This window comes from Gopherus evgoodei, chromosome 10, assembly GCF_007399415.2.
Source record: "Gopherus evgoodei ecotype Sinaloan lineage chromosome 10, rGopEvg1_v1.p, whole genome shotgun sequence".
Classification (NCBI taxonomy): Eukaryota; Metazoa; Chordata; order Testudines; family Testudinidae; genus Gopherus; species Gopherus evgoodei.
In genome coordinates, this window is record NC_044331.1 from 38,484,644 (window position 1) to 38,508,695 (window position 24,052).

At 49.4% G+C, this 24,052-nt stretch overlaps 1 protein-coding gene across 1 annotated transcript in view; it reads left to right on the forward strand.

Annotated features, from left to right (window-relative positions):
• PTPN9 (protein tyrosine phosphatase non-receptor type 9) overlaps window positions 1-24,052 on the forward strand; it is a 53,400-nt gene that overhangs the window by 26,816 nt on the left and 2,532 nt on the right. Inside the window, 10 exon segments of the mRNA XM_030578437.1 lie at window positions 2,332-2,421; window positions 3,374-3,498; window positions 8,773-8,878; window positions 10,314-10,424; window positions 13,272-13,600; window positions 14,392-14,485; window positions 17,070-17,139; window positions 21,463-21,541; window positions 23,034-23,184; window positions 23,817-24,024. Coding sequence (XP_030434297.1) covers window positions 2,332-2,421; window positions 3,374-3,498; window positions 8,773-8,878; window positions 10,314-10,424; window positions 13,272-13,600; window positions 14,392-14,485; window positions 17,070-17,139; window positions 21,463-21,541; window positions 23,034-23,184; window positions 23,817-24,024 — 1,363 coding nt within the window.

Consider the following 24,052-nt stretch of genomic DNA (forward strand, 5'->3'; position numbering starts at 1 on the left):
GCATCGGCGGTCGATTTAGCAGGTCTAGTGAAGACCCACTAAGTCGATCTCAGATCGCTCTCCCATGGACTCCTGTACTCCACCAGATGGAGGAAGAGTAGGGGAGCCAATGGAGAGCGTCTCCCATCGACATCGTGTAGTGTGGACCCTGTTGTAAGTAGATCTAAGCTACTTTGACTAGAGTTACACTATTCATGTAACTTAAATTGCGTAGCTGAGATCGAATTTCCCCTGTAGTATAAACAAAGCCCTAGTTGTCTAGATATAAGTACATGTGAGACCTTTTGGAAATGTCGGTGCTGGCTCGTAAAACCTTGATCATACCAAGGGGTGATTGAGTCTCTCCGAGGTAATGTGTTCCCTTGGCTAAGGGTGAATGTAAAAAGTCGATTGGCAGCCCTGGCTGCTCTAGATGCCAGAAGAGTATTGGCTTGTTTGCAGGCGGTTAAGTTATAGGCTGGAGTCATTGAAGCATAGCAAGTTTAAGTGTCTCTCTCGAGGTTATAGAGCAAGTCCGAGGTGAAGCTGGAGAGAGAACTGAAACCTAGTCCTGGCCACTCTAGCCACTGGACAATGCTTCGTCTGTATAATGAAAGATTAGCTGGCTCATGGTTCGTCCGGTAATTGCTGAAACCAGAACGGTATGATCCTGAACACTCAAGTGCTACCCACACTCACCTGCAGTCAGGTTTGGAGTGTCTCAGCAGTGACTCAAGCCAGCGCTCTTCCTCTTGCAGTACAGACCAAAGGCAGAACGTTTATGGTGCTGACAACAAACAATCCCCCAACTGTGCGACAAGCAAACAGGAAGGGATTCCAAACACAATTTTCTCTGACCAATGGCTGCTGTGCTTGAGCACCCGATACTGAACAAGGGTGGCATTTAAACTACTTCTCCTTCTCTCACATGCCCTCTGGCTCATGTGCTAGAGTGAACCTGGGCTAGAAACCAAAACAACGGCTTGGTCCTGCAGATCTGAGTCCCTGGGAGTTGAAGGCATGCCACATCCCCCAGGAGACACATCAGTCAGAGCCAAAGGTGAGAGGGCACTGACGGCACGCTGGCCCCAGCCTTACAGAATACCACACACGTTCTATCACCTGGCCAGGGATTTTACTGTCATTAGTAACATCCTCACCTTGTTCAAGAGGGGCAGTAGATTTGGTGCCTGGGCTGGCAACTTTTCCTGTGAAGTACACATACGTAATGGACCTCCTTTTAACGAACTCTGATGCAGTGACGCTCCACCAGCATGGTCCTGATTCAGCAAAGTACTTAAGAACATGCCTGATGTTAAGTATGTGACTAGACCCATTGACGTCAATGGAGATTAAGTTCGGCATGTGAGTAAGTAGCTTACTGAATCGGCATATGAGAGACAGAGGGCAGCCCTAGTGCCTTTCTCCAAGAACTTGTTGCCTATTTGGGTGTCCTTGGATCAGGCTACCTGCCCACCAACCATGGCTGACAATGGCCTCTGATAAGGCTTAAAGCATGTCGCTACTCTTGGAAAGTCACTGAAGAAAAGCCACCCTGGGGTTCCATGTTTCCTTTTTCTCAGTAGTCCCACATCAAATGTACTTGATTGACAAGTAAAAAGATGTTTCTCTATCCACCAACCCTGCAAATCTGACTTGTGTTTCTGGGAGTCAAGCCAGGTTTTTTCCATCTTGTGCTCACCACCAGTTGAAAAAAAGCTCTGCATGGGCAAATTCTCCCTTGAGTTACGCCCTGTCAGCTCCATTGCCTGCAGTTGGTCCTGCCCGATGGAACTGCTTTGGGGTTAGAAACTTAGTCACTGGGTCTGTCCATGCATGAGGAAGAACAGACTGCAGCTCCTCTCCCCAGTGCTGGATTAGTTTGCAGGACTAACGAGAAAAGAGCATTAAATGTGCCAGATCTAGCTCTGATCAAGCACCTGGAGCAGGGGCTATTGAGTAAGAAAGTGACATTTTATACAGACCCTTCTTAAAGTGGAACCTCAAATAGAAAACCACCTTGAACTATGTGCAGTATCTGGACACACATGACAAGCTGGCGTGCCTCCCATCCTCTCTGCCAGCCCCAGTCCTGGGCTAGCTGGCTAGATTGATGGCCCAGCCGGGGAATTGGTGGTTCTGGCCAGCCTCAGGGATGTGAGAAGGTGGCACAAGTTTGTAGCCAGATCTGGAAATTTGTTTGGGTTAGATTGCATGAGGCTTGGTCACTAAGCAGGTGGGTGATGATGGTGGCCATATACCTGTAATGATTCCCAGCTGAGCAGGAAATAGTAATGGCAGCTGATTGGAGGCTGCTTTCTGTGTGATGGTTGTGTGCCTCTGAACCCTTAGGAAACTCGGTTGAAGGAAGGAATTGTGAAGCTGAAACCTCATGAAGAACCTCTACGTTCTGAGCTGCTCAGTGGGAAGTTCACCATCCTAGTAAGTGTGAGATCATGCCCTGGCCTTCTTTGCCAATGTGTCCGATTTGTGCAAGTGGAGCCATCTCCACGTCCAAAGGACCTGCAACCTTGAGAGACAGCTGGGCAGCACTGGGAAAAACTAAGTGTGCATGGGTCTTGGAAGGCAAAATACAAGGTGGTATTTTCACCGTTATGTCTCATGAGATTGTAGCCCCAAGGCAGGGACTCAGGATTTTGGGGTGGTCCAGCTGGGATCCTTGAAGAAGTGGGGGCTGTGCTTATTCACCCACAACAGCTGTTTTTCCCCTCTTAGTCTCTTCTTTCTCCTTCTCCCATTGGCTGCATCAGTGGACTGCTCCTACCTCCAAGCTGAGCACGATGGCAGTGTCTCAGAGACGTGGTTAGATCATCACCATCCTGAGCAGTGAGGGTCCTAAGGGAGCTCCTGGGCCAGTTCTCCTCCACAGCAGTGTTTGGCATTAGCTACTCCTTGGGCTTGTCCCCTTCCCTTGGGTGATCTGGTTGGTTTGGGGAAAATGCCAGCTAAAGATGATCAGCTTTTGGGAGCTCCTCTGGTTCACTTTAAGGGTGCAGTAGACTATTGGGAGGCTCGTAGAACGGAGTGAGTAAGGAGATAGAATTGTCTTCTCCTCCGTGGATGTAAGTCATGCTTTTCTTGTCCCCTGTGGATCAGAGCAGGAAAATCTCACAAGTAATAAACAGTGGGAAAGGGGAAAATAGTCTCCCTAAAATAACCAGTAAGTGGTCTGTGCAGGTCAGTTCTGTATGGGGTGTCCTGCACATGTCTGCTACATTCATATTCGCAGTTCTGCATCTCCAGTCTGCTGCAGCATGAAACCTCCATCATTACTATTTATTTGTAGTGCAGAGGCGCTGTCCCAAAGAGCTTTGTACCATCCATGTTCTGCCACCTGTCTGGTCTTTATGCTTTTCCCCTGATTACCTTCTAGAGTGCACGGGACCCCTCCGGAGCCTCTATCGCACTATTCACCGCCAAGTTACATCATCCCAATAAAAGCGTCCAACATGTGGTGCTCCAGGCGCTGTTCTATATGCTGGACAGAGCTGTGGAGAGGTGAGTACAGATGTGTGCGTCACGCAACTCCTGACTGCTCAGTTTGCTGTTCCTAGATGGGCTTTTATGCCTGGAATATCCATTGCAATCTGGGCGGGATGGTTTTCCCTGTCCTACTGAACTCCACAATCCAGGGTGTCCAGCTGTATGTACTACCCGGCAGGAATTGTAGCATAGATTTTTGGGGAAATCTTGGCTTTCCTTCCCCTCTGCCTCCAGTCCATGCAGCATTTCTAGCCTGTGTCTCTTGTTGTAGACAGATGTGATTGTATGCAGGACTAGGCCTGGGGACCAAGGCAGAGGTTTATTTTTTAAACCCTGCTCCCTGAGTTCATGACTCTTCTAACCCAACAGATCTGTCTCTTTAGCTCCATGCTGTTGGGATAAGAGCCCAAACCCGAGCTGATTCATTTGAATGACCTTGGCCTATCTCCTACAATATAAAAGGTACATGCATATTAGCTGATTTTTCCAGGCCTACCACAGAGCCTGCCTTTCTGAGCAGACACTGGTGGAGACCCGCAGCAACACCAGGGTAGGATTTCTGTCTAGGTCGGAAAAGTGCAGTGGGGGTCTAAGGTTGTATTGGCCACATGATCGGTGATTACATGATGGGTAAGTGCTGTTACTTTGGCTGATTTTTCTTTTGTATCTCGTGGTGTCGATATGATGCAGCATGATGGAATTTCGGTTTTTTTCAGTTTGCTTTCTTAAAAACCTAAGAACTTACACACACAAAAAGAACATTGTAAGGTTGACAAGTCCAGCACTCAAAAAGGAAATGCCAGAATACAGGTACCCTGTGAAACTTTAATTTGGTCCCTTTGCATGGCTGCATTATGAAATGGGCTTTGGTGTCATGGTCACATACTATTTTTTCTACAGGGCCTCTGCCTCATTCAACTTACAGGCAACCATCAGTCTGGCATTTCCTATCTTTTGAGTGCTTGACTTTGCAACCTTAGCAATGTTCTCAAAATGCAGTTTGCATGTATGTTATAACTACGTTTATTTAGGAGATTGCACTAACAGCTACACAAGCCCTTTATTAGGTTTTGAAGATGTCCCATATGTGGTTTATGTCCTTCAGTGTGCCTTTGAAGGGTCCATAAAGAAGAGAAGTCAAGGGGCATTTGGCCGAAATGCTGAGCAGTATTAATTGAATCAGTGATGTTAAAGCAGGGATTTGAAATCTCCAAGCTGTAATTGTGGTACGGCTGCCCCCAGGCAATATAAATTCTCCTACACGAGGTGCATTAATATGTTGAATTATAAGATTTTGGGATATCCAGCTGAATCCCAGCGCTTGGTTGGTTGAATGTCTCTAACACTGCTATTTATTTATTTGTTTTCATCCAGCTTTCAAAATGAACTCTGTTCTTCAGAGCAGTGTGTGCAGGGCTCGGTCAGAAAGGCCAAAGGCCTGCTAAAGAACGGTTCACTGCACTGCAGTAAGCTTGTGGAAAATCCCTAGGCCCAGCTGGCTTCCCTGAGAAATTTGCTAAAACTCGTAAAGATGTCGCACCCCTGATGCTTTTGACTGATTCGAGGAAGCCGTGGCCTCTTAATCCCTGCTGAGTCATTTGGCTCTGGTATGGTTAAAGAGCTAAGAACCATGGTCTCCCCTGAAGATTTTTGGGGAGGATTTTTGGTAGGGGGATGAGGCAGGATGTTATCTGGGCACCCACATTTGGAAGCAGGGAGTAGACTCGTTTTATATGTAACAATATCATTCTTTGGAGCAGCTAGTATGCACAAAGGTTAATGTAATGAAACAGGGAGCATACTGTGAGACACATGACAGGCTGACCCACTTTCAGGGCTTTCATTTCCTGATGCAAAAGTGAAAGGAAATTCTCAGCTATTCACCCTTCCCCACTCTGCTCGTCCCGGGGGGCTGCCAGTGCTTAGGGCATGGATGATCATTCTGCATTAGGAGAATTCTGATTCCGATAAGCTGCAGTGTCAGAACACATAGTGGGAAAGGCTGAAATTAAAACTACTTTACCTCTGAATTGTCTTGCTTGTCTGGTGCTCCATATCATTGTTTCTCAACCTTTTGGATACCAGGGACTAGGCTTGCTGCCTTCCTAAACTGTGTCAGGGAGATATCGGGGACTGGCCTGTTGAGAAACACTGCACCATACGACATGAATGCATTTTGTTGGCATTTAAATACAAGGCTAGTTCGGAGTGTTACCATGCCTGATGCATCCTCAGCCCTAATACTCTACTGCATAAAGCTAAATTTTGAAAAGGAAACGTGTGCTTTGCTGTAGAGTGCATAGAGGAATATGCATTCATTATCCCAAGAGCTTATCTTCTCTTTTGGGCAGACACGCAGTTCAGACTTGTACCCTGGAGGACTCGGGATTGGAAAGTCCGATCTCTAAGCAGTGCAAAGATTGCTTTTTGTTGGGGTTTCTCATGGATTCTCCTCAAGCGTCACAAAAAAGATGCATCGTCCCTTTGATTATCATTGTTCATGACTTGCATTCCAGTAGCACCCATGATGTGGTAGACACTGTCCAAACACACAGGATGACACAGACCCCACCCCAAAGAGTTTATATCTTTGGCCAGGTCTATGCTTGGGAGGCTTTGCTAGTATAGCTATAGTAATATATTAAGATTGGCAAAGAGCCAGGGCAGCTGCAACTTATACTGGCAAAACTTATCACACCCCTGACAGCAGCAGTCTGTAGTGTAGACATGGCCTCAAAACCTGACACTTCTACAGACGTGAATCCCAGTCCTGCAAATGGATCTGTATAAATGCGAAGGACTCCCAACGTGGATTCAATTGCAGGATCAAGGCTGCTGTCTATAAATGGGCAGGTAGTTGCACCGCCGCCTGTGAGTACATCTAGTCAGCTACCATTTGAGATTGTAAAACGTGGGCTGACCTGGGGGGGATGGCTCTGGGGTGCCAGTGAATTTGAAGTGCCATGCATACCTATGACACTGCAGAAATAATCAGCATCAGAATTTTCAGTGAGTGTAAATTGGGTCCTAAGCTGAGTGAAAGTGCTTGTAAGTTTCAAAAAAATAAATAAATCAGGAGTTACTGAAAAGAGCTCCACTTGAAATGCTTTGACTTCCATTTGCTGTGACTCTGAGTACTGGGGGGAACAGACTGGATTGAGAAAGTACTTAGTGAAGGTTTAAATTTCCTTTGGCTAAAAGCATTACAAAGTTTAAATAGATCTCAGCTGGCAAAGCACTGGAATTACTGTTGATTTTCTTTTTGGCTGTTTTTTTTTTCTCTGTAATTAAAGATAAATTAATTAAGAGGCCTTTACACAGGCTGAAGGCAAGCAGACCATTGAACTCACAGTTTGAAGATGCTAGCAGAGCTCCAAAAAGGACTGGACACTGCTATAGATAACAAGAGCATCCAGAGTTAATATTAGGAGGGTAATGGTAACATTTCCAAAAGCCCTGACTGACATAAGAAAATCAGTGGGACTTAGCACTCTAAATCAGTGAGGCCCTTTGGAAACTTTGCCCTTAAGAGTTTTGGAAGGCAGCGTAACTCGCCATTATTTGTTTGTGTATTGCCAGAATATCTAGGATCTCTGGTCATGGCCCAGGCCCCACTGTACCAGGTGCTGTACAAACACATGACAAAGAGCCGGTCCCTCCCCTCATGTTTCAGGGCGTAAACTAGTCTCTTTAACAAAGAGAGGTAGGTAGAAACTTTCCCTTCAGGCAGGTTATACTATAACAAGAAACCTGACAGTAGCTGGTGCTGGCTTGATCTAGACGGGCATTTTTTTGTTGTTGTTCTTATAACCACCCAGCAACACACAAATAATCCATATGGGGGAGAAGGGACAGATTAACTCAATGAGCCAGTAAATCCAAGCAGCAGAAAATCCCCTTCCTTTTCCGTTCCATCGAGGAGCCCGGCCTCTACCCTCCCAGAAACCCTATAGAAAGATGGCTTTTGTCTCCTGCTTAGCAGGTCAATGTTGCACATTCAGTTTAATTTCAGTTTTGAACTAATTAAACACATCCAACAATAAGCGAACAAAGCAATCAGAAATAAACATTTAAAAAACCTCAGGAGGACACTGTAAACTCAGCTTACCTGTACCAAGTAATTAGCTATGCCCAACTGGCCAGTGCACCCTACTTCAGAAACATCCAGCGTGATCTCAGAGAGCCCTAGACAGAGGGGTTGTGTCGCACCACAAGTAGATGCGTAACTGAAGGCATATCTGCCTATGTGCATCCTGATTCCCCATCTCTGTCTCATGCCTCGCAAAAATGAGAGGGAAGGGGTCACGCTGATCCCTGGTTTACAAACTCCCTGTTTTCAGTTGAACAGGAATTTTGATTTCAGCATGAATGGAAAAAACAGGTTTTACCTGCTACAGATTTTCTTTTACACTCCGAAGCTAATGATTGTTTGAACCAAGAGGCAAGATGCTGTTTGTACAAGGTGGTGGTGCATGTGTTAATTACAAGCAAGGTGTAATTAACAAGCAGTGGGCACCTTGATGGGTTTTCTAGTGCACAAGCCAGCCCCAAGCTTTTCTAATCTGCCCAATGGATCACATAATTGCACAACGTTTAGACAAATTATTTTTTTTGATGTACACCTGGCACTTAGGGCGTCTGTTCAGAAAATAACAGGCAGTTTGTGGGCACAAATTGGCCCTCTTACATCTGGAACTGCTGCATTGCAGATGGTATGTTTCTGTGCTATTTTACTGTCCAGACCCTGTTTAAAGCAGCAGGGCCGGCTGCCCCATTCATTTGGACCTGGTGCTTCTGTAGTAGAAATGCTACTTTGAAAGAGCCATTTCCAAACTGCTTACAGAGGAAAGGATTACACCACTTGCTAGCCCAGCAGCCATCTTGTTTTTATTCTCCTTAACTCTGAATGCTAGATTACTGTGTCTTGCCTGGAGTAAGGACCCCGATACAGCAAAACACCATAAGCATGTGGTTGAGTCCTACAGACGTCAATGTGAGTTCAGCAAGGAGGTTGCCAAATTGCCACCTACGCCGAGAATCGATAGTGTAAATACCCCATGTGAGTTTCTGTGATTTTTCTGTTCCTGAACCTCAGTAGTGTCAATTAGCTGAGGGTCTGGCCTCTGTTGTTCAAAATGAATATCCTGCTTAACTCTTATTGGAAAAAATAATAATAATAATTTAAAAAATTGTGGTACTGAAAAGAATCAATGCTTTGTGCATCTCTGTGCACCAGGATTCCACATCACCTGCAACAGGTGATTGTTTCTCTCTCCCTCATTTACCCAGCTTTGAAACACAGAGAAACGGCCTGGTGTTCATCTACGACATGGCGGGTTCCCACTATACCAACTTCGAGCTGGATCTGAGCAAAAAAATCCTCAACCTGCTAAAGGTAAAGGAAAATGGGGGGGGGGGGGGGGTGGGGGGGGGTGGAGGAGAGCTGATGAGAACAGAGGCTTTCCCCGCTGCATCTTTCTGAGACTATGCAACCTATTGTAGGGGTTAGAAAAGAGAGTGCAGTGGATAGGGCACTGGACTGGGACTTGGGAGACCTAGATTCGATTCCTGACTTGGACACAAACTTCCTGTGTGAACTTGGACGAATCCTTTAATCCGTCCTGTGCCGCAGTTCTCCCTCTGTGAAATGGGTACAATAGCGCTGTGCTATCTCACTGAGTGTCATGGGGATAAATCCATTTAAAGACTGTGAAAAGGGCCCTATATGTACCTAGATAGACTGCAGAGTGAAGCAGCTCCCTCTGAACCCGCTTTCCCTTAGATCCTGAGAGTTCAGAACACATGGCTGTCTCCACTCTTCATGGTAGCAGGAGTCAAAGCCATTGCCAGTGCTATAAAGGAAAGGATGAGAGTACTTGTGGGAAGTCACCATCTCTGCAGTGACTTCTTTCAAACACTAATATCTCTGCTCTACTTAGCTTGCTATCCAAAGCTGCCTAGACTGAGAGGCAGTGCTGTCTAGTGGGTAGAGCACAAGACTCAAGATTTGCTTTCTAGTCCCAGCTCTGCTATCGGCATACTGTTTGGCCTTGGGCTAGTCAACCTCAGTTTATCCATCTGTACAATGGGGAGAACGGTAGTTCCCCATTTACCTCAAAGTGGATATTGTGAGGATCAGTTAGTTAATGACCGTAAAATGTTTTGGACACATAGGGCCTGATCTAAAACCCACTGAAATTGGTGGGAATCTTACCACTGACGGGAGCGGGCTTAGATCAGGCCTGGACAGCACTATATAATGTGAAGCATTTGCTATTAGAATGTATCTGTTTCATGGCGCAATGGCTGAGACTGATCAATTAAAACAGAACCAAGGTTTTTTGACTTGTTTGTTTTTAGTATCCTGACAATTACTGATTGCCCAAAGAAAACATAAGAGAAATAAGGAAGCATTGCACAGGGAAATTTTACCACAAGACTTTCCCTTTAAGCGCATAGATGATTAAACTGTACCCATAATGCATTTTATGTACATACAGAAAAGTGAAATAGTCCAGAACAAATTAACTCTGAGCTTTAAGGAAAAAAAGATCCCAAAGTTCCAATTGTGTGTGAACACAGCTAGGCACGTATAACATGCTCATCAGCATGGCCCCTGGGCTGCACTCCTGTAACTTCCTAAAGAGCAGACTCAAAGCAGCTTGTTCTTTCCTCCAGTTAAATTGCCTCTTGCTGTTGGGCCCTTAGGCAAATTTCTCTCCAGGCATGTGCTGTATCTTCCCTCTGCTGGCCGTGAGTGGGGAAGGCAGGAAAGAGAAGGCATTGGGTTGAGGTTGAGGTTCTAAAATGCATTCGTGTGCTATCCACAGGGAGCCTTCCCGGCTCGTCTCAAAAAGGTGTTTATTGTGGGTGCCCCGATGTGGTTCCGAGTCCCCTACTCCATCATCAGCCTCCTGCTGAAAGAGAAGCTCCGAGAAAGGGTGAGTAAAACATGGGTGCTGGCACATGGAAAAAAGCCCCGAATCAGAGTCCCTGCCGTGGGGAAATTCTCCATTAACAGGGTGTCATGCAGGGAGACTGTGAGGCAAAGCCTGATGTTGCGTGATAGACAGGTGATCTCATAGCCTCTTGTGCAGCCTTTTTCATAGCACGCTGGCCAGGCATTCCAGTGACGGCAGCTGGACCTTTCTCCCAGTGTTGCTAAAGAAGCATGAGGCTAAGGGCTAAATGCACGAAGAGTGCAAACAAGAGCAGCTGCACTGAAGCCAGCAAGGTTGTGTCCATCACACCCAGGGTTCATTTAGCCCTGAGCACTCAAAAACGGCCCCGACTGTTGAACTTGCAAGAATGTCAGCTCGTTTGTGCCTGCCTGTGTCCACACCCAGGGCCGGTGCAAGGAAGTTTCGCGCCCTAGGCGAAACTTCCACCTTGCACCCCCCACCCAGCTAACCTCACCCTGCCCCCACAGCAGCTAACTCAGCCCCCTACCCGGGGAGCCCCGCCGCAGCAGCTAATCCCTGCACCACGACAGCTAACCCCTCTTCCCCCCGTCCCCCACGGCAACTAACCCCACCCAGGGAGACTCCCCCTGTCCCCCCACGGCAGCTAACCCTGCCAGGGGAGATTTCGTCCCCCCCCCCCCGCCCCTCCCCGCCATGGCAGCTAAGCCTGCCTGGGGAGACCTTCCCCCGCGGAAGCTAACCCTGCCTGGGTAGCCCGCCCCAGCTCACCTTGGCTCCACCTCCTCCACTGAGCACGCTGGCGCTGCTCTAATTCTCCTCCCGGCCGAGGTTTGCTGCGCTGATTGGAGGAGACTTAGAGCTGGGCTGTGTGTTCAGCGGAGGAGGCAAAGTGGAGGTAAGCTGGGGCGGGGAGCTGTTCCCCTGTGCGCCCCCACCCCCTGTTACTGCGGGTAGCCCTCCCCACGCGACCCCCCACCCAGCTCACCTCCACTCCACCTCCTCGCCTGAGGGGACTTTTAGGCGCCCTAGGCGGCCACCTAGTTTGCCTAAATGGTTGCACTGGCCCTGCCCACACCAAAGTGCTTTTGTGTCTGTGCAAACGGTCACACCGTTACCCTGCTGGCACAGCTACGTGCTCTCTTGCAGCCAAAGCTTCCGAGGCTGCACTTGGCCGAGAATCTCCAGTTGGACTCTCTTGTTACTGTTAATGTGTATGATAACTGTGGCCGTTGGCTCTAGTCCCAGCCAGGGCCCCGTTGTGCTAGGCACTACAGAAGCACAGAGGAAGAACTTTAAGCCAAAGCTGAGCCCTTTTGAAAATCCCACCCCTGATCTCGTCCTTTATTGTGCAGCTGCCAGTGTCCACAACAATGCGGAAAGATGGTAAATGATCGATGCTTAAGGGGGAAATTAAATGTTTTTTGTTTTTAACATGTGGGAGGGTGTGTTTAAAAAAAAATCCACCATCTGATTTAGGTCCCAATGCAGCAAAGCACATAAACACGTGCATAACTTTAAATAGATGAATAGTGCCATTGAAATCAGCATAACTACTCAACTGTACATGTTTTGCTGGTCTGGGGTCTACCAGAACTCATATTTAGCCTTTAATTTAAGGCCCAGTCCTGACTTTTTGGGCGAGGTTTAGGGCACTCAGCATATTATAGATCATACTCTAAACAGGCTAAATGAAAAGGGCTTTAATTTACCAAGTCCTTTGATCAGGCTTCTGGGCTTTTCCTGCAAAAGTGAATTGTATCACATCCACCTGCTGTCTGTCTTGGGTTTTCCCTTTTCACTTAGCACCACAGAAGCTACAGGTTGTAAAGCAAAGCAGGAGTTTGCATTCCTTCCAGTGGTTAGGGTGTTTATATTGTCATCAAAATGTAAGGAATGCAGCTTCCTGCTTTCGCTTCAAGCCTGACCTTGGGTATTGGCAAATAAGATTAGTTTTTAAAACAATCCTTTCTTCACATTCCATTTCTAGGTCTGCCCCTGAGTTCTGTTAACGATCTAGGGTCTGAAACCGTTCGTTCCTTTTGGAAAATAAGGACAGTTTCTTTTAATTCCTTTTAATCATCAACCAAAGATCATATTCAAACCTTGAAACTGGGCAGGGTTTCTAAGTAAAGGAATTTAATCAGAGTGTATGGTCTTTCTACGGCCCCAGAGTGTGCCATGCTCTGTAGACCAAGTCCATGCCTTGAAGGGGTCCTCTTTCAGATAACTAGCAAAACAATGACCATCGTGTGAATATTTCTTAACCAAAGAGGATGTATAGCTGGCAGCCTCATCGGTATCCTTAAATAACCTCAGATGGAACCATGTCCTTGGAGTTTAATGCACCGAGGTCCTATAATGGCCTGGCTTTGAATTGCACCTGCCCTCCCCACTCTGCCTGATTAGAGCCGGAGACTTACATGAGAAGCATCCACCTGAACTGTGGACTTTTCCCCAGTAGTCACAGATCCAGCCTTGTAGTCATGGAAAAGGAGCTGTTTCTATCCAGACATTCACAGACCAGATCTCTGTTCTGCTCCAGCAGATGAAAGGCAGGTGCCCCCTACTGGAGTATGTCAGAACAGCTCCATTCACTGAAGAGAACAGATTTCTAAACAAGAGACTGGACGGGAAAGGGAGCTACTCAGAGACCTTTTTGTGAGGAATTTTCCAGGCCTTGTAATGGCTTCAAGAGAGAAGTGGATCAGTTCACTTCTTAGCCCCAGACAGGCAGAATACATCCCATTCTAGGTGTCCACTGTCTCAAGCAAGTCCCCCCCCTTTCTCCTCCCATCACATACAGGCTAGGTCAAGTCCATGTTCAATATGCGTTTCACTCCATTCCATCCCGCTCTGTTCCCCCAGGTTCAGATGGTGAAGATGTCGGAGCTGAAGGAACACCTGCCCCGGGAATGTCTCCCGGAATATCTAGGGGGATCCCTCAAGCTGGACCCTCTCAACTGGAACTGCCGGTTCCTCCCCCAGCAGAATGGCCACCCAGACCCATTGGATGAGCTGATCCTGGTACCGCTGGTTTCCCCACGAGGATAACGCTCAGTGCATGTTCCAGGACCAAAGTGCATGACTGTCCATCAACTGAAGGACCATGTGAACCGAAAGCAGAAGAGGGGAATCTATGAGGAGTACGAGGACATCCGGCGCAAGAGTCCTGCAGGGACCTTCATCTGCTCCCTGTAAGTATGCTAGGAAAGCCATTAGGCATGGTGATAGAGGTGTTGGTGTTGGAGGGATACATCACCAATGGGTCTGCAAATCAGAACCACAGCTGGGCTTTCTTGAAACAATCCATCTCTGCTGCTTCCATTCTCTTCATCCATGCAGTCCATGCAGCGTCAGTGAGTCTGACCTGAGTCTCCTTCCTCGCATGGCAGGCTCCGCAGCAGGAGATGGAGGGCAAAGGGATGGTTTAGAAATCATCAATAAGGTTAAAAAGGGGACTCCTACGACCAGACGTGTTTACTGTGCACGTGTCCATGTCTTACTGGCCTTGCAGTGGAGAGCAACCTGATTCTGCTGTGCGCCTCTGCACGCAGAGTGCCACCAAACCAGCCCCTTCCTTTGTGGCTGGGCAAAGCAGCGGCCGGAAGGAGGCAGTGCCTCCAGCTGAGAAGATTGCAGGTCAGGTGCATTGGGACGGGTGATCCTTTGCTCTAGCTGCCCGGGAAGGTTCAACCTGGTTTCTTACTGGATTGCTGACTTACCAATGCCGTCCCAGAGCAGGTGGGAGAACAAAGCAACCTTCGTAACATCACGGCCCAACTTACCAGAGACGCGAACTAGGTGTCAGTTTGACCATAACAATCTGCTAGCTGGGCCTTTCCCTAGATAAGGAAAGCTCTGGGTCTGATTGATGGCAGAGCCAAAACCTGGGCACCAGGCACATGGTGTGACTAGAACAGAGTCCGTCACTGCTTCCCGTCCGCTCTCTCTTCCTCACTTGTCCTGCCTGTTCTGTGCCCCACAGGGCTCCGTATAACCAGGAGAAGAACCGATATGGGGACGTGCCGTGCCTGGACCAAACTCGAGTGAAGCTGACCAAGCAGTACAGCCGCTCCGAGGTAAGAAGGCAGAGGCCGTTTTCCCTGGGGTGCTGACTCTCTGCCATCTGGATGGCCCCTCCCCCTCATTCTTGGGGTGGCAGTCGCATGCTGGACATGCCTGTGTGCTAGGGTGAGTGCTCTCACAACTGCCTCAACTGGCAAATCAGTGCCCTGGCCTGATGTTCTGGAAGCACCACGTAAGACTGAGCATGGGTTTATTCTGTCTCCAGCCCAGAGACCCAGCCCACCACCTGCTCCAGGCTTTCACACATGCCTGCTCCTTCACAGCAGGGTCTCTCCTGGGGCACCCAGCCCTGAGAGAGCAGAGGCTCTGGAGGGTAGGACCCTGAGGCGCTTTGAGGCCAGGTCCCCGGGAGAGGCTGGCAAGTCTCTCCCCTCTTGCCGCTCCCTTCCACCTCTGAGGAACATCCTCGGGTCCTGCCTTATGCTCCTCGCCAGGTCCCTCCGTCTCCTATGCTGTGCATTCAGGACATAGGCAAACCCGCAGGCCGGTGTGGCTGCAGGAAAAGACCTCCCTCGGAGTCAGGGGACACCTCTACGCACTCTGCTAGCCTGTGGTGCCTTGAATCAGAGTCTCAAAGCCACATCTTCCACCTGGTTTTCAGGGGGGAGGGATAGCTCAGTGGCTTGAGCATTGGCCTGCTGAACCCAGAGTTGTGAGTTCAGTCCTTGAGGGGGGCCACTTGGGGATCTGGGACAAAAATCAATACTTGGTCGTGCTAGTGAAGGCAGGGGTCTGGACTTGATGACCTTTCAAGGTCCCTTCCAGTTCTAGGAGATAGGTATATCTCCAATTATTATTAAATGGGGCAGAGGGATAGCTCAGTGGTTTGAGCATTGCCCCACTAAACCCAGGGTTGTGAGTTCAATCCTCGAGGGGGGCCATTTAGGGAACTGGGGTGAAAATCTGTCTGGGGATTGGTCCTGCTTTGAGAGGGTGTTGGACTAGATGACCTTCTGAGGTCCCTTCGAACCCTAATCTATGATTCTGTGATTGCCCTGTGCTTAAACAACAGCACAGGTCCTCCTTGTCCCTGTGTTGGAAACACCAGCATCGGTTACAGCAGTAGTGGAGCATTCTCCTGGACAGAGCCATGTGCCTAGCAGTGCTGGGTAAGGGGAACCCGGTGTGGCCCTGGCTGTGATGGGAAAGGGGCACCCCGTGTCCCGCCCTGCCTTAACAGTCAGAAGAACACAGCTCTTTAAGGGCTGGATCTTCAGCTGGAATAAAACTGCCTAGCTCCATTGCCTTCAGTGAGCTTACACTGATTTACACCTGCTGAGCGTCTGGCTCTAAGTATTAGCTTCTCCTCTGAAAGCGAGATGGGAACTCCATTCACCGGGTGTGATGTTGAGCCCCGACAGTCAGCCAGCGTCTCGCGCTACGGCCCCTGCTAGCTGGAAGCTCCCAAATGCCAGTTTCAATCCTCTATTGTCGCACTCAGCGCACGTGCTCCCTGGCAAGAAATGCCTCCTGCCAGCGTGAACATGAGGAACATGGAACCAAGCACAGTGCGCTGGGCTGGCTGCTCAAGGGGCAGCAGTGTGGCTCTCATTTAACAAAAATAGCTCAGCCTGGAGAGCTCGGAACCCAAATGTAGCACACGGGGAGGCTTTGGCGTGACTGCGGCTGCGTGAGCATGCAGGCGAAAATAGCAGGAGTGAGCCCCTGTTTCGTTCATCTGCCCAGGCTGGAGTCTGGGGGCACCTCTCCTAGAATGGTCAATTATGGCATTAACCCCTAAATCCCTGAGGGATGCAGCTCTGGCCACTGCTTTGAGGTGTGTCAAGTTTTCAGTTGCCCCAGGAGGGAGGAACATGGAACCCTGAGGGCCCCAACTTGAGTCCTTGCAGGGAAAGGGATCTTTGTTCCTTTAAGCTTCCTGCATGTCTGTGCTTTCTATGGGAGGAAGGGAGTGAAGAGAGCCTGTCTCTGCGCCCCTGGGCAGCATGGACAGCAAGGCATCGTGGGAGGTTATTTGGGAGCTCTGATTTGAATCCAGTCAAGCTTGACAGTTTCTCTTCCCTGCAGAGTTCGTTACTTTTAAGACGCCTCCAGGTGATCGGAAGGGCTGGAGTTTCACTCTATCACATTTCACTCCCGTCCCCTGCTTTTAGTTGCTATTTGATCTCTGCGGACACTTGGGCTCCCCTCTTCCCTGCCGTCCTTCCCCCGGTTATTTGTCAGGGGTATTTGGAAATAACAATAGCCTAAGCTCCACCCAGCGTGGTGGGAGCAGGTTGCAGGTCCCATGGCACCGTTGCCCCAAGTGTAACCGGCCTGAGAGGTGTTAGTGTAGTTGCTGTAAGCAGCATCATGGCTGTGCAATGGACAGATTTTGTTTTAAAATAGGCCAGTGTTTTAAAACTGAGCTCCGTCCCAGCACAAAAGCTGGCTTGCAGGAGATGCCAGAGGTGAGGTTCAGGGATCTGGTAACGCATGGGGCCCAGTCCTCTTCTGTCTATCCCAACCTGTGCTCAGCTGACTAACAGCTTTCCCCTGCCCTTGGGCATTCCTCCTCCAGCATGTTGTGGTGGTACGCTCCGCAGGGTAATGGTTTGTGTATCTTTCTTTCTCCAGCTGACAGACTACATCAATGCCAGCTTCATGGATGGCTATAAGCAAAGGAATGCTTACATTGGTACTCAAGGTAAGCTCATACTCTGCTTAGAATGGGGTCAGTCTGCCATGACGCTGGGCCCACTGGTAGGTGGTGTCGGGGCAGGGAGCTGGCATGGCGCTGTTCATATGCTGCTGGTGGGGGGAGTCCTGGCACTGATCCAGTCTGTGCTGGTAAGAGTCCTGTAAAGAGTGATTCTTGCCTCTGGAGGGGCTGGAAAGTGGCTGGAAGGAGCAGGTGGAGCTGCGGGGTCGGAAGCATCCTTAGAGCATGGCGGCTTGTGGGAGGGGCTCACTCAAAGCGGTGGGGAGGGGGCTTGATCCAAAGCCCATTGGAGTTCATGGAAAGACGCTCATTGATGTCAGTGGGATATTCGTCAGCTGTGTGCAGGACAAGTCTGGGAAGTGAAGCAATAGTTTAGACAAGTCACTTCGCTTCTCTCGGCTGGTTTGTTCCCCTTCTGGAGGGTGGAATGCTTATTTCTCGAGCCCTACAAAATTCACGGTCCATAATTTCACAGTCACAGGATTTAAAAAATGATAAATGTCACGATTTCAGCTATTTAAATCTGGAATTTCATGGTGCTGTAATTGTAGGGTTCCTGACCCAAAAAGAACTTTGGGGGGGTGGGGGGAAATAGGGGACGGAGGAGGGTTTGCAAGATTATTGTAGGGAGGATAGCGATACTGCTTCCGTTCGGTGCTGCCACTGGTGGCAGCGCTGCCTTCAGAGCTGAGCGGCTGGAGAGTGGCGGCTGCTGGCCGGGAGCCTCGCTCTGAAGGCAGCAGCACAGAAGTAGGGTGACATGGTATGGTATTGCCACCCTTACTTCTGTGCTGCTGCTGGCAGGGCGCTGCCTTCAGAGCTGGGCGCCCGGCCAACAGCTGCTGCTCTCTGGCCACCTGGTTCTGAAGGCAGTGCAGAAATAAGGGTGACAATACCATGACCCCCTAAAATAACCTTGTGACCCCCCCAATTCCCTTTTGTGCCAGGACCCCCAATTTGAGAAACTCTGGTCTCCCCCCATGAAATCTGGTCTTTTCTGTGCTTTTACCCTACACTATACAAATTTCACGGGGAGAAGACCAGATTTCACGGTCCGTGATGCATTTTTCATGGCTGTGAATTTGGTAGGGCCCTACTTATTTCCCTAATAGTTGTGAGGATTAGTTAATATACAGAGAGCTCTGTATAAAGCTAAAGTGCTGCAGAAATGCTTCCTGCAGAGTGGAGGAGCAGCACTGGCCGGGGACACCAGACATCCCTCCTTGCAGGCTGGCACAAAGCCCAGAGGGCCGTTGAAGAAGCTAAGCCAATGCCCATCGAGAAGGGAGAGCAGGGATTTTTGGGGGTGGGGGAGCAAGAAGTTTGGCAGAGAGGAAGTGTGACCACAGGCGATCCAAAGGCACAAATGCAGCATGTGTGGATGTACCCAAGCTAGCTAGCGTGCTGAATACAGCAGGGTAGCTGCAGCTGCATGGGCTGGCCACCTGAGCAGATACTGAGGGTCCCAGGCAGGATTGTACTCGGGCAGCTAGCCTGTGCCACTGCCGCTTCACTGCTATTGTTAGCTAGCTAGCCGCATCCAAGGTGGTGCGGGCACGGCTGCGCGTGCTGCAGCTGTGCCTCCCACTCGCAGCGCAGACATACCGTTTGAGGCTGATATTTCAAAGGTGCTGACACCCATTCAAGTCCATGGGAAAATCAGGCCAAGTATCTGTAGGCCCTGCTGGCAGGGAATGGAGTCTTACTTGAAACATAGCTTCCCTCTCCCCTCAGCTGTATGAGCATACAGCAGCCAACGGTCTCACCCAGTACTGCATGTCTGTTTGGAAATGAGCGTCCTGGCTAAGGTAGATGCCCTCTCCCAGGAACAATCACAGCCTCCATCTCTACGGCACTTGGCACCACATACTTTGGTTCCTTTCGAATGCATCTGCCATGCGATAGAAGCATCCGTCTCACTGTGCTGGGGCTTGCAGAGCATCTGCCTGCATTTAAGGAATAATCCAAGTCCCCTTTTGCCAAAGCTCGTATAACTCTCATGTGCCGTGGGGTCTCAGGGAATGGAGCAGCCTGGCAAATCATCTCGCAGGAACCTCTCATTACTCCTCTGGGGAGCAGTTGAGCCATTGGTCAGGGCAGAGCAGCGATGAGACAGACTGATTGGTTGTATTTGATTTGTGTGTGTCCAGCCATGTGGTCAAACTTTAAACAAACAAAAAAAACCCCAAATTATTTGCTGCCAAAGTATGTATCAAATCACTCCAGTGCCATTGCCTAGTTACAGAGCACTCTCTCTTTCGTACCTACATCCCTGTTCTCGTACCTACATCCCACATGTTCTTCTACAAGACAAACAAAATCCCTGTCAATATTTCCAACTGAATAGTGGCATAGCAGCATAAAGCTCCCCTGTCAAATCGCTTTGAGCTCACAGTGTGCATGTGGCAGCAGAGATGCTATCTGTTGTGGAGCAGCCCCCCCCCCCCCCCGGACTCCCCTACTTTGCAGCAGGCCATGGCTTGACAGATGACTCTGCCTCAGTTTCCCCTTTCAGAGTCCCTCGAAACAATCTAATCCCACCAGAGCATTTGATTTATTACAAAAGTCCCATGTACATGCATCATAACAAGTCCTACAACCATAGTCCAGAATTTCCCAGTATGGTCCAGACAGTACATGCAATATACAGCCTCGGCATCTCTTGCCGCACCCTGGCTCTCCAGCGCAGCCTTGGTGTCCCTCCCCATGCCCTGGATCTCCAGTGCAGCCCTCTCCTGCCCTTATAGCAGCCAGCCTCCCCAGCCCTTCCAGCTGGAGTGCAACCCATCTGTTGCCAGCTTCCCCACAGCCTCTCTCCTGGGAGCATCCCTCACTGCCACAGGCCCTCTCATGGTTCCTCTGGGTCCAGCTCTCCAGTCCTGGAGATGTCCGCAGGTAAGGTCCTCTGCTGCTCTTCCTGCCTTCAGCCTTCTCTGCCCCTTAGCCATCTTGCTGCTCTTCAGCCTTCTCCCAAACTTAGTCTCCTAGGCCTTGTCTGCACTGTGACATTGTCAACAAAACTTTTGTCTTTCACAGGTACTTAAAAAAGCCACCCTGCAAAAGACAAAAGTTTTGCAGATGCAAAGTGACAGTGTGAATGCGGCTTTGTCGGCAGGCATGCTCTCCTGCCAACAAAGCTAATGCCGCTTGCTCGTGCGACTGGAAGTATTTTGTCAGCAAAAGTGCTAACAAAATACTGACAGAGAGCGTTCACACACACAGACTTTTAGCGACAAGGCTGTGTCGACACAGCCTTGTCGCTAAAAGCTGCATAGTGTAGACAGGCCCCTAGCCAATTCCTCCCTCTTCCCAGGGAGTGCCTGCAGAGAGTGTTCAGCAGTTGTCTCTAGAGATCCCCTCCAATCTCCTGGCCTTTCCTGACTGACTCACTAGGTCTCTCCCTGATCTTTTCTAGCCTCCAGGTGCTGCCCCACCCTCTTAATTGGCCAACTGGGAGTACTGCTCTGTCACAGGGGCCCTGGACCTGCCTCATTTACACGGGCCAGCCCATCCCTGACCCAGCATTCTGCCACAGAAGGCTCAGCTGTTGTTTTGTTGTTAACACCTTTCTCAACTTTTACACAAAACCACCACGGGACCGACAGCAAATTCACAACCTTTCCTCCAGCCCTGCCCAAAAGCTTTTCACATCACCACGTTGCTCTTCGCAAACCTCCCCAGGGCTGGTGGCATGCAGTTGAGATACGGCCAGCAGCTAAGCAGGGCCAGAAAAATGGGGTGCAAATCTGTGACAGACATAGCCAGCTAGAAATTTGTCGGCCATTTTAAGCACCTGGCCTGTATCGTGTTTGGTCTGCGAGAGGAATGGGTGTAGTGTTTACAGTGGGTCGTCTCACCTAACTTTCTTCCTACTCTAGCCATGTTCTCCAGCCTTGTGTGCTGGCACCGGTACCAGTGACAGCAACTGTAATGTGGCTGGGAGGAGAAGGGAACTAATACCAACCATTATTAATCACACAGCAGTGCTGGGCAGTGAAAAACAGGCGCTACCATATGTGTATTTACTAATGCTCTTAGAATCTCCATGTAGCATTTCAGGGATTGACATGATTTTATGAGGCAGCCCTAGATGGTTTGTTGTCATTGCTAGGTGCTGATTTGCCGGACACCCATGGTCCAGGTGCTACCCTCTTCTTGGGTTGTTCCTGAGGGAGTGGCCAGAGGGGATTGGCTGGAGCAATCCAGCGGGAGGTTTAATTTGTGTATCCTCATGTTCACTGGGATGCTGGATGAGAATTGATGTGTCCAGCACCTATGACCTTTCTCATGTGTGGTCTGTCACATCAGGACCTCTGGAAAACACGTATTGCGACTTCTGGCGCATGGTGTGGGAGCAAAACGTTCTGGTGATTGTCATGACAACCAGGTGAGTGTGTGTGCGCAGAGAGCAGAGACCACTCAGCCTCTTGGATGAGAGGTTCTGGCCACTTGGGGATGTTCAAGATCCTATGTCCCTTTTCACAGAATGAGACTTAGTGCCATGGTGCAGGCTGAAGTCCAGTTTTTCCTTAAATCTCACGTCCTGTGACTTCAGCATACAGCACAGGATATGGCACAGCTTGCTTTCCTCTTCACTTGCTGCCCTAAATATTTGTAGTGGTGTTCTGCACTGTTAAAGCATCTGCCACATTCTGCCCAAGAACTGGCTGCATTTTGGTTGTTGGTGGACATAATTTATATATGTATATGAAAAGTTCATGTGTATATGTGTAGGGGTGTGGATGTACATATGTCTGTATATGTATATATAAAGCACCATACAAATTTATATATACATAAAACACACTATATATATATTTACTCTGTGTGTATGTATACACACACACACACACACACACACACACACAGAGTAAATGTATATAGTGTGTGTTTTATGTATATATAAAATTTGTATGGCACTTTGTATATACATAATGTATGTGTATGTATATGTAGAGAGAGTTTGTATAGTACTTTGGGATCCTGTTTCCCATTTCTGAAGCCCGTTCCTTCTGTGACCTTGGTTAGGTGACTTAATCTCCCTGCCTCAATTTCCCCATATGTAAAATCAGTCTATTAATATCAGCCTCCATGGAGTTTTGAGTCTCTTAATGTTTGTGAAACACATTGAAGATGTGTGAAGCATTATCATTATTTTAAGTTGGAGTTTGATTTTAGCATTCTGGGGAATAGCTTACATCAGTGGGTCTCCATTTTTTCCACACCTGGAAGGGCAGGATGACTGCAACCCCTGATGCTTGCTGGTGTCCACCACCCCTGTTGAGAGCCTCTGAACTGTTGTTAGCTGCCCAGTCAGGCAGGGCTTACTGCATCCAATTATGCTTTGATCAGGTTTACAAGGTTCTCTCTACAACCATTATGGCTAAAAAGCTAATTTTGTTGTTTTTGTTGTTTGTTAAAATGAAAAGGCAAGAAAGGAAGAATGGTTGTGACCCCCAACCTTAGAGTCCTGGTGTATGTTGAAATGACCTATCAGATTGACAGACACCCCCAAAATGGCCACTGTAACGATGGATTAAGTGGCCGAGCCGTTTGTTTCAGTGCAGTGTTTCCCAGTCTGACATGTCTGCCCAGTATTTGGGGGTGCTGTCAGGGCAATTGTTTCTAAGGTGCTTGGCTCACTTCGTTCTTCACCTCTCCTCCACGGGAGGACTCTGTCCCCCATTTCCCTCATCTCCCATTACCAAGCAGGGTCTGAGTGTAGGGTCAGAGCAGGTGCAAGCCCGCCAGCACATCTGTGACCCAGCTGCCCTGCGGGTTGGTAGGTGGCCTGGTTGGGATGGAACGACCTCCCCAATCCACTTCAGGGAGGAGGTGATGAAGAACCCACTCTTCTCCCCACCTCTCTTATATTACAGGCTTGAGGAAGGAGGCAGGAGGAAGTGCGGCCAGTACTGGCCGTTGGAGAAAGACTTCCAAATGCGCTACGGATCCCTCACTGTCACCAACCTTGGGGTGGAGAACCTGGACCATTACAAGAAAACCCTTCTGGAGATCTATAACACTGAGGTAATCCCTCGCCTCAAGGAACCTCTCCAGAAAGGGGCCAGGGGACTAAGCTCCATGGGGGAAGGAGGCTGCCATCCTCACTGGTGCCTGTGGAGGAGCAGGCAGCGTGGATGAGACCCAGCTGCCGTCCTCTTGGCTGCCTGTGGAGACGGGATGGTCTATGGCAGTGAATCTCAGCTGCATGGGGAGAGGGGAACGGCCATCTCTGTGGAAGAGAGATGCATGGTGAAGCATGGTGTCTTGGCAACACTGCGATGTGGGCCAGCTGGGCTCGGAAGCTGCCCCAGGACCCCGCTGTGCTGATGAACTCCGCTGGCTTGGAGAGAGGTTGCGTCTGGGTTGTTTGGCATTGATGGCGGCCTGCTGATCCCCGGTTGGGAGACGGGACCCTTGGGAATGCTGTATGTGGGTGATGTGACAGTAGAAAGGGGCGGGGACACAGAAGGGGATGGGATGGGTGAGGGAAGGCCCATGCTGCAGGGCTTGCAGTGGCTGGTGTGCAGCTGCTCCAGGAAGAAGAGAGGGAATGCCTGGGGTCCACGCTGTACATGGGGAGGAAAGGGGTGCCCCCAGGGGGATGGGGGCAGGGGAATGGAAGTGAAAAGCACTGAAGGTGGGGCTTTCGCACACAGCACAGAGAGAGGCGTCTGGTGTCCCATTTCCAGTACTTGAGTTGGCCGGATTACGGTGTTCCTTCTTCAGCCGCCACTCTGATCGACTTCCTGGGGGCAGTCAAGCTGCAGCAGAGGTTGGCGGCCAGTGCCCTGGGGCCTCGCTTCAAAGGTCACGCAGGAGGGCCGCCTATGGTGGTCCATTGCAGCGCTGGCATTGGCAGGACAGGTAATTACAGAGCAGGCTGCCATGGGAG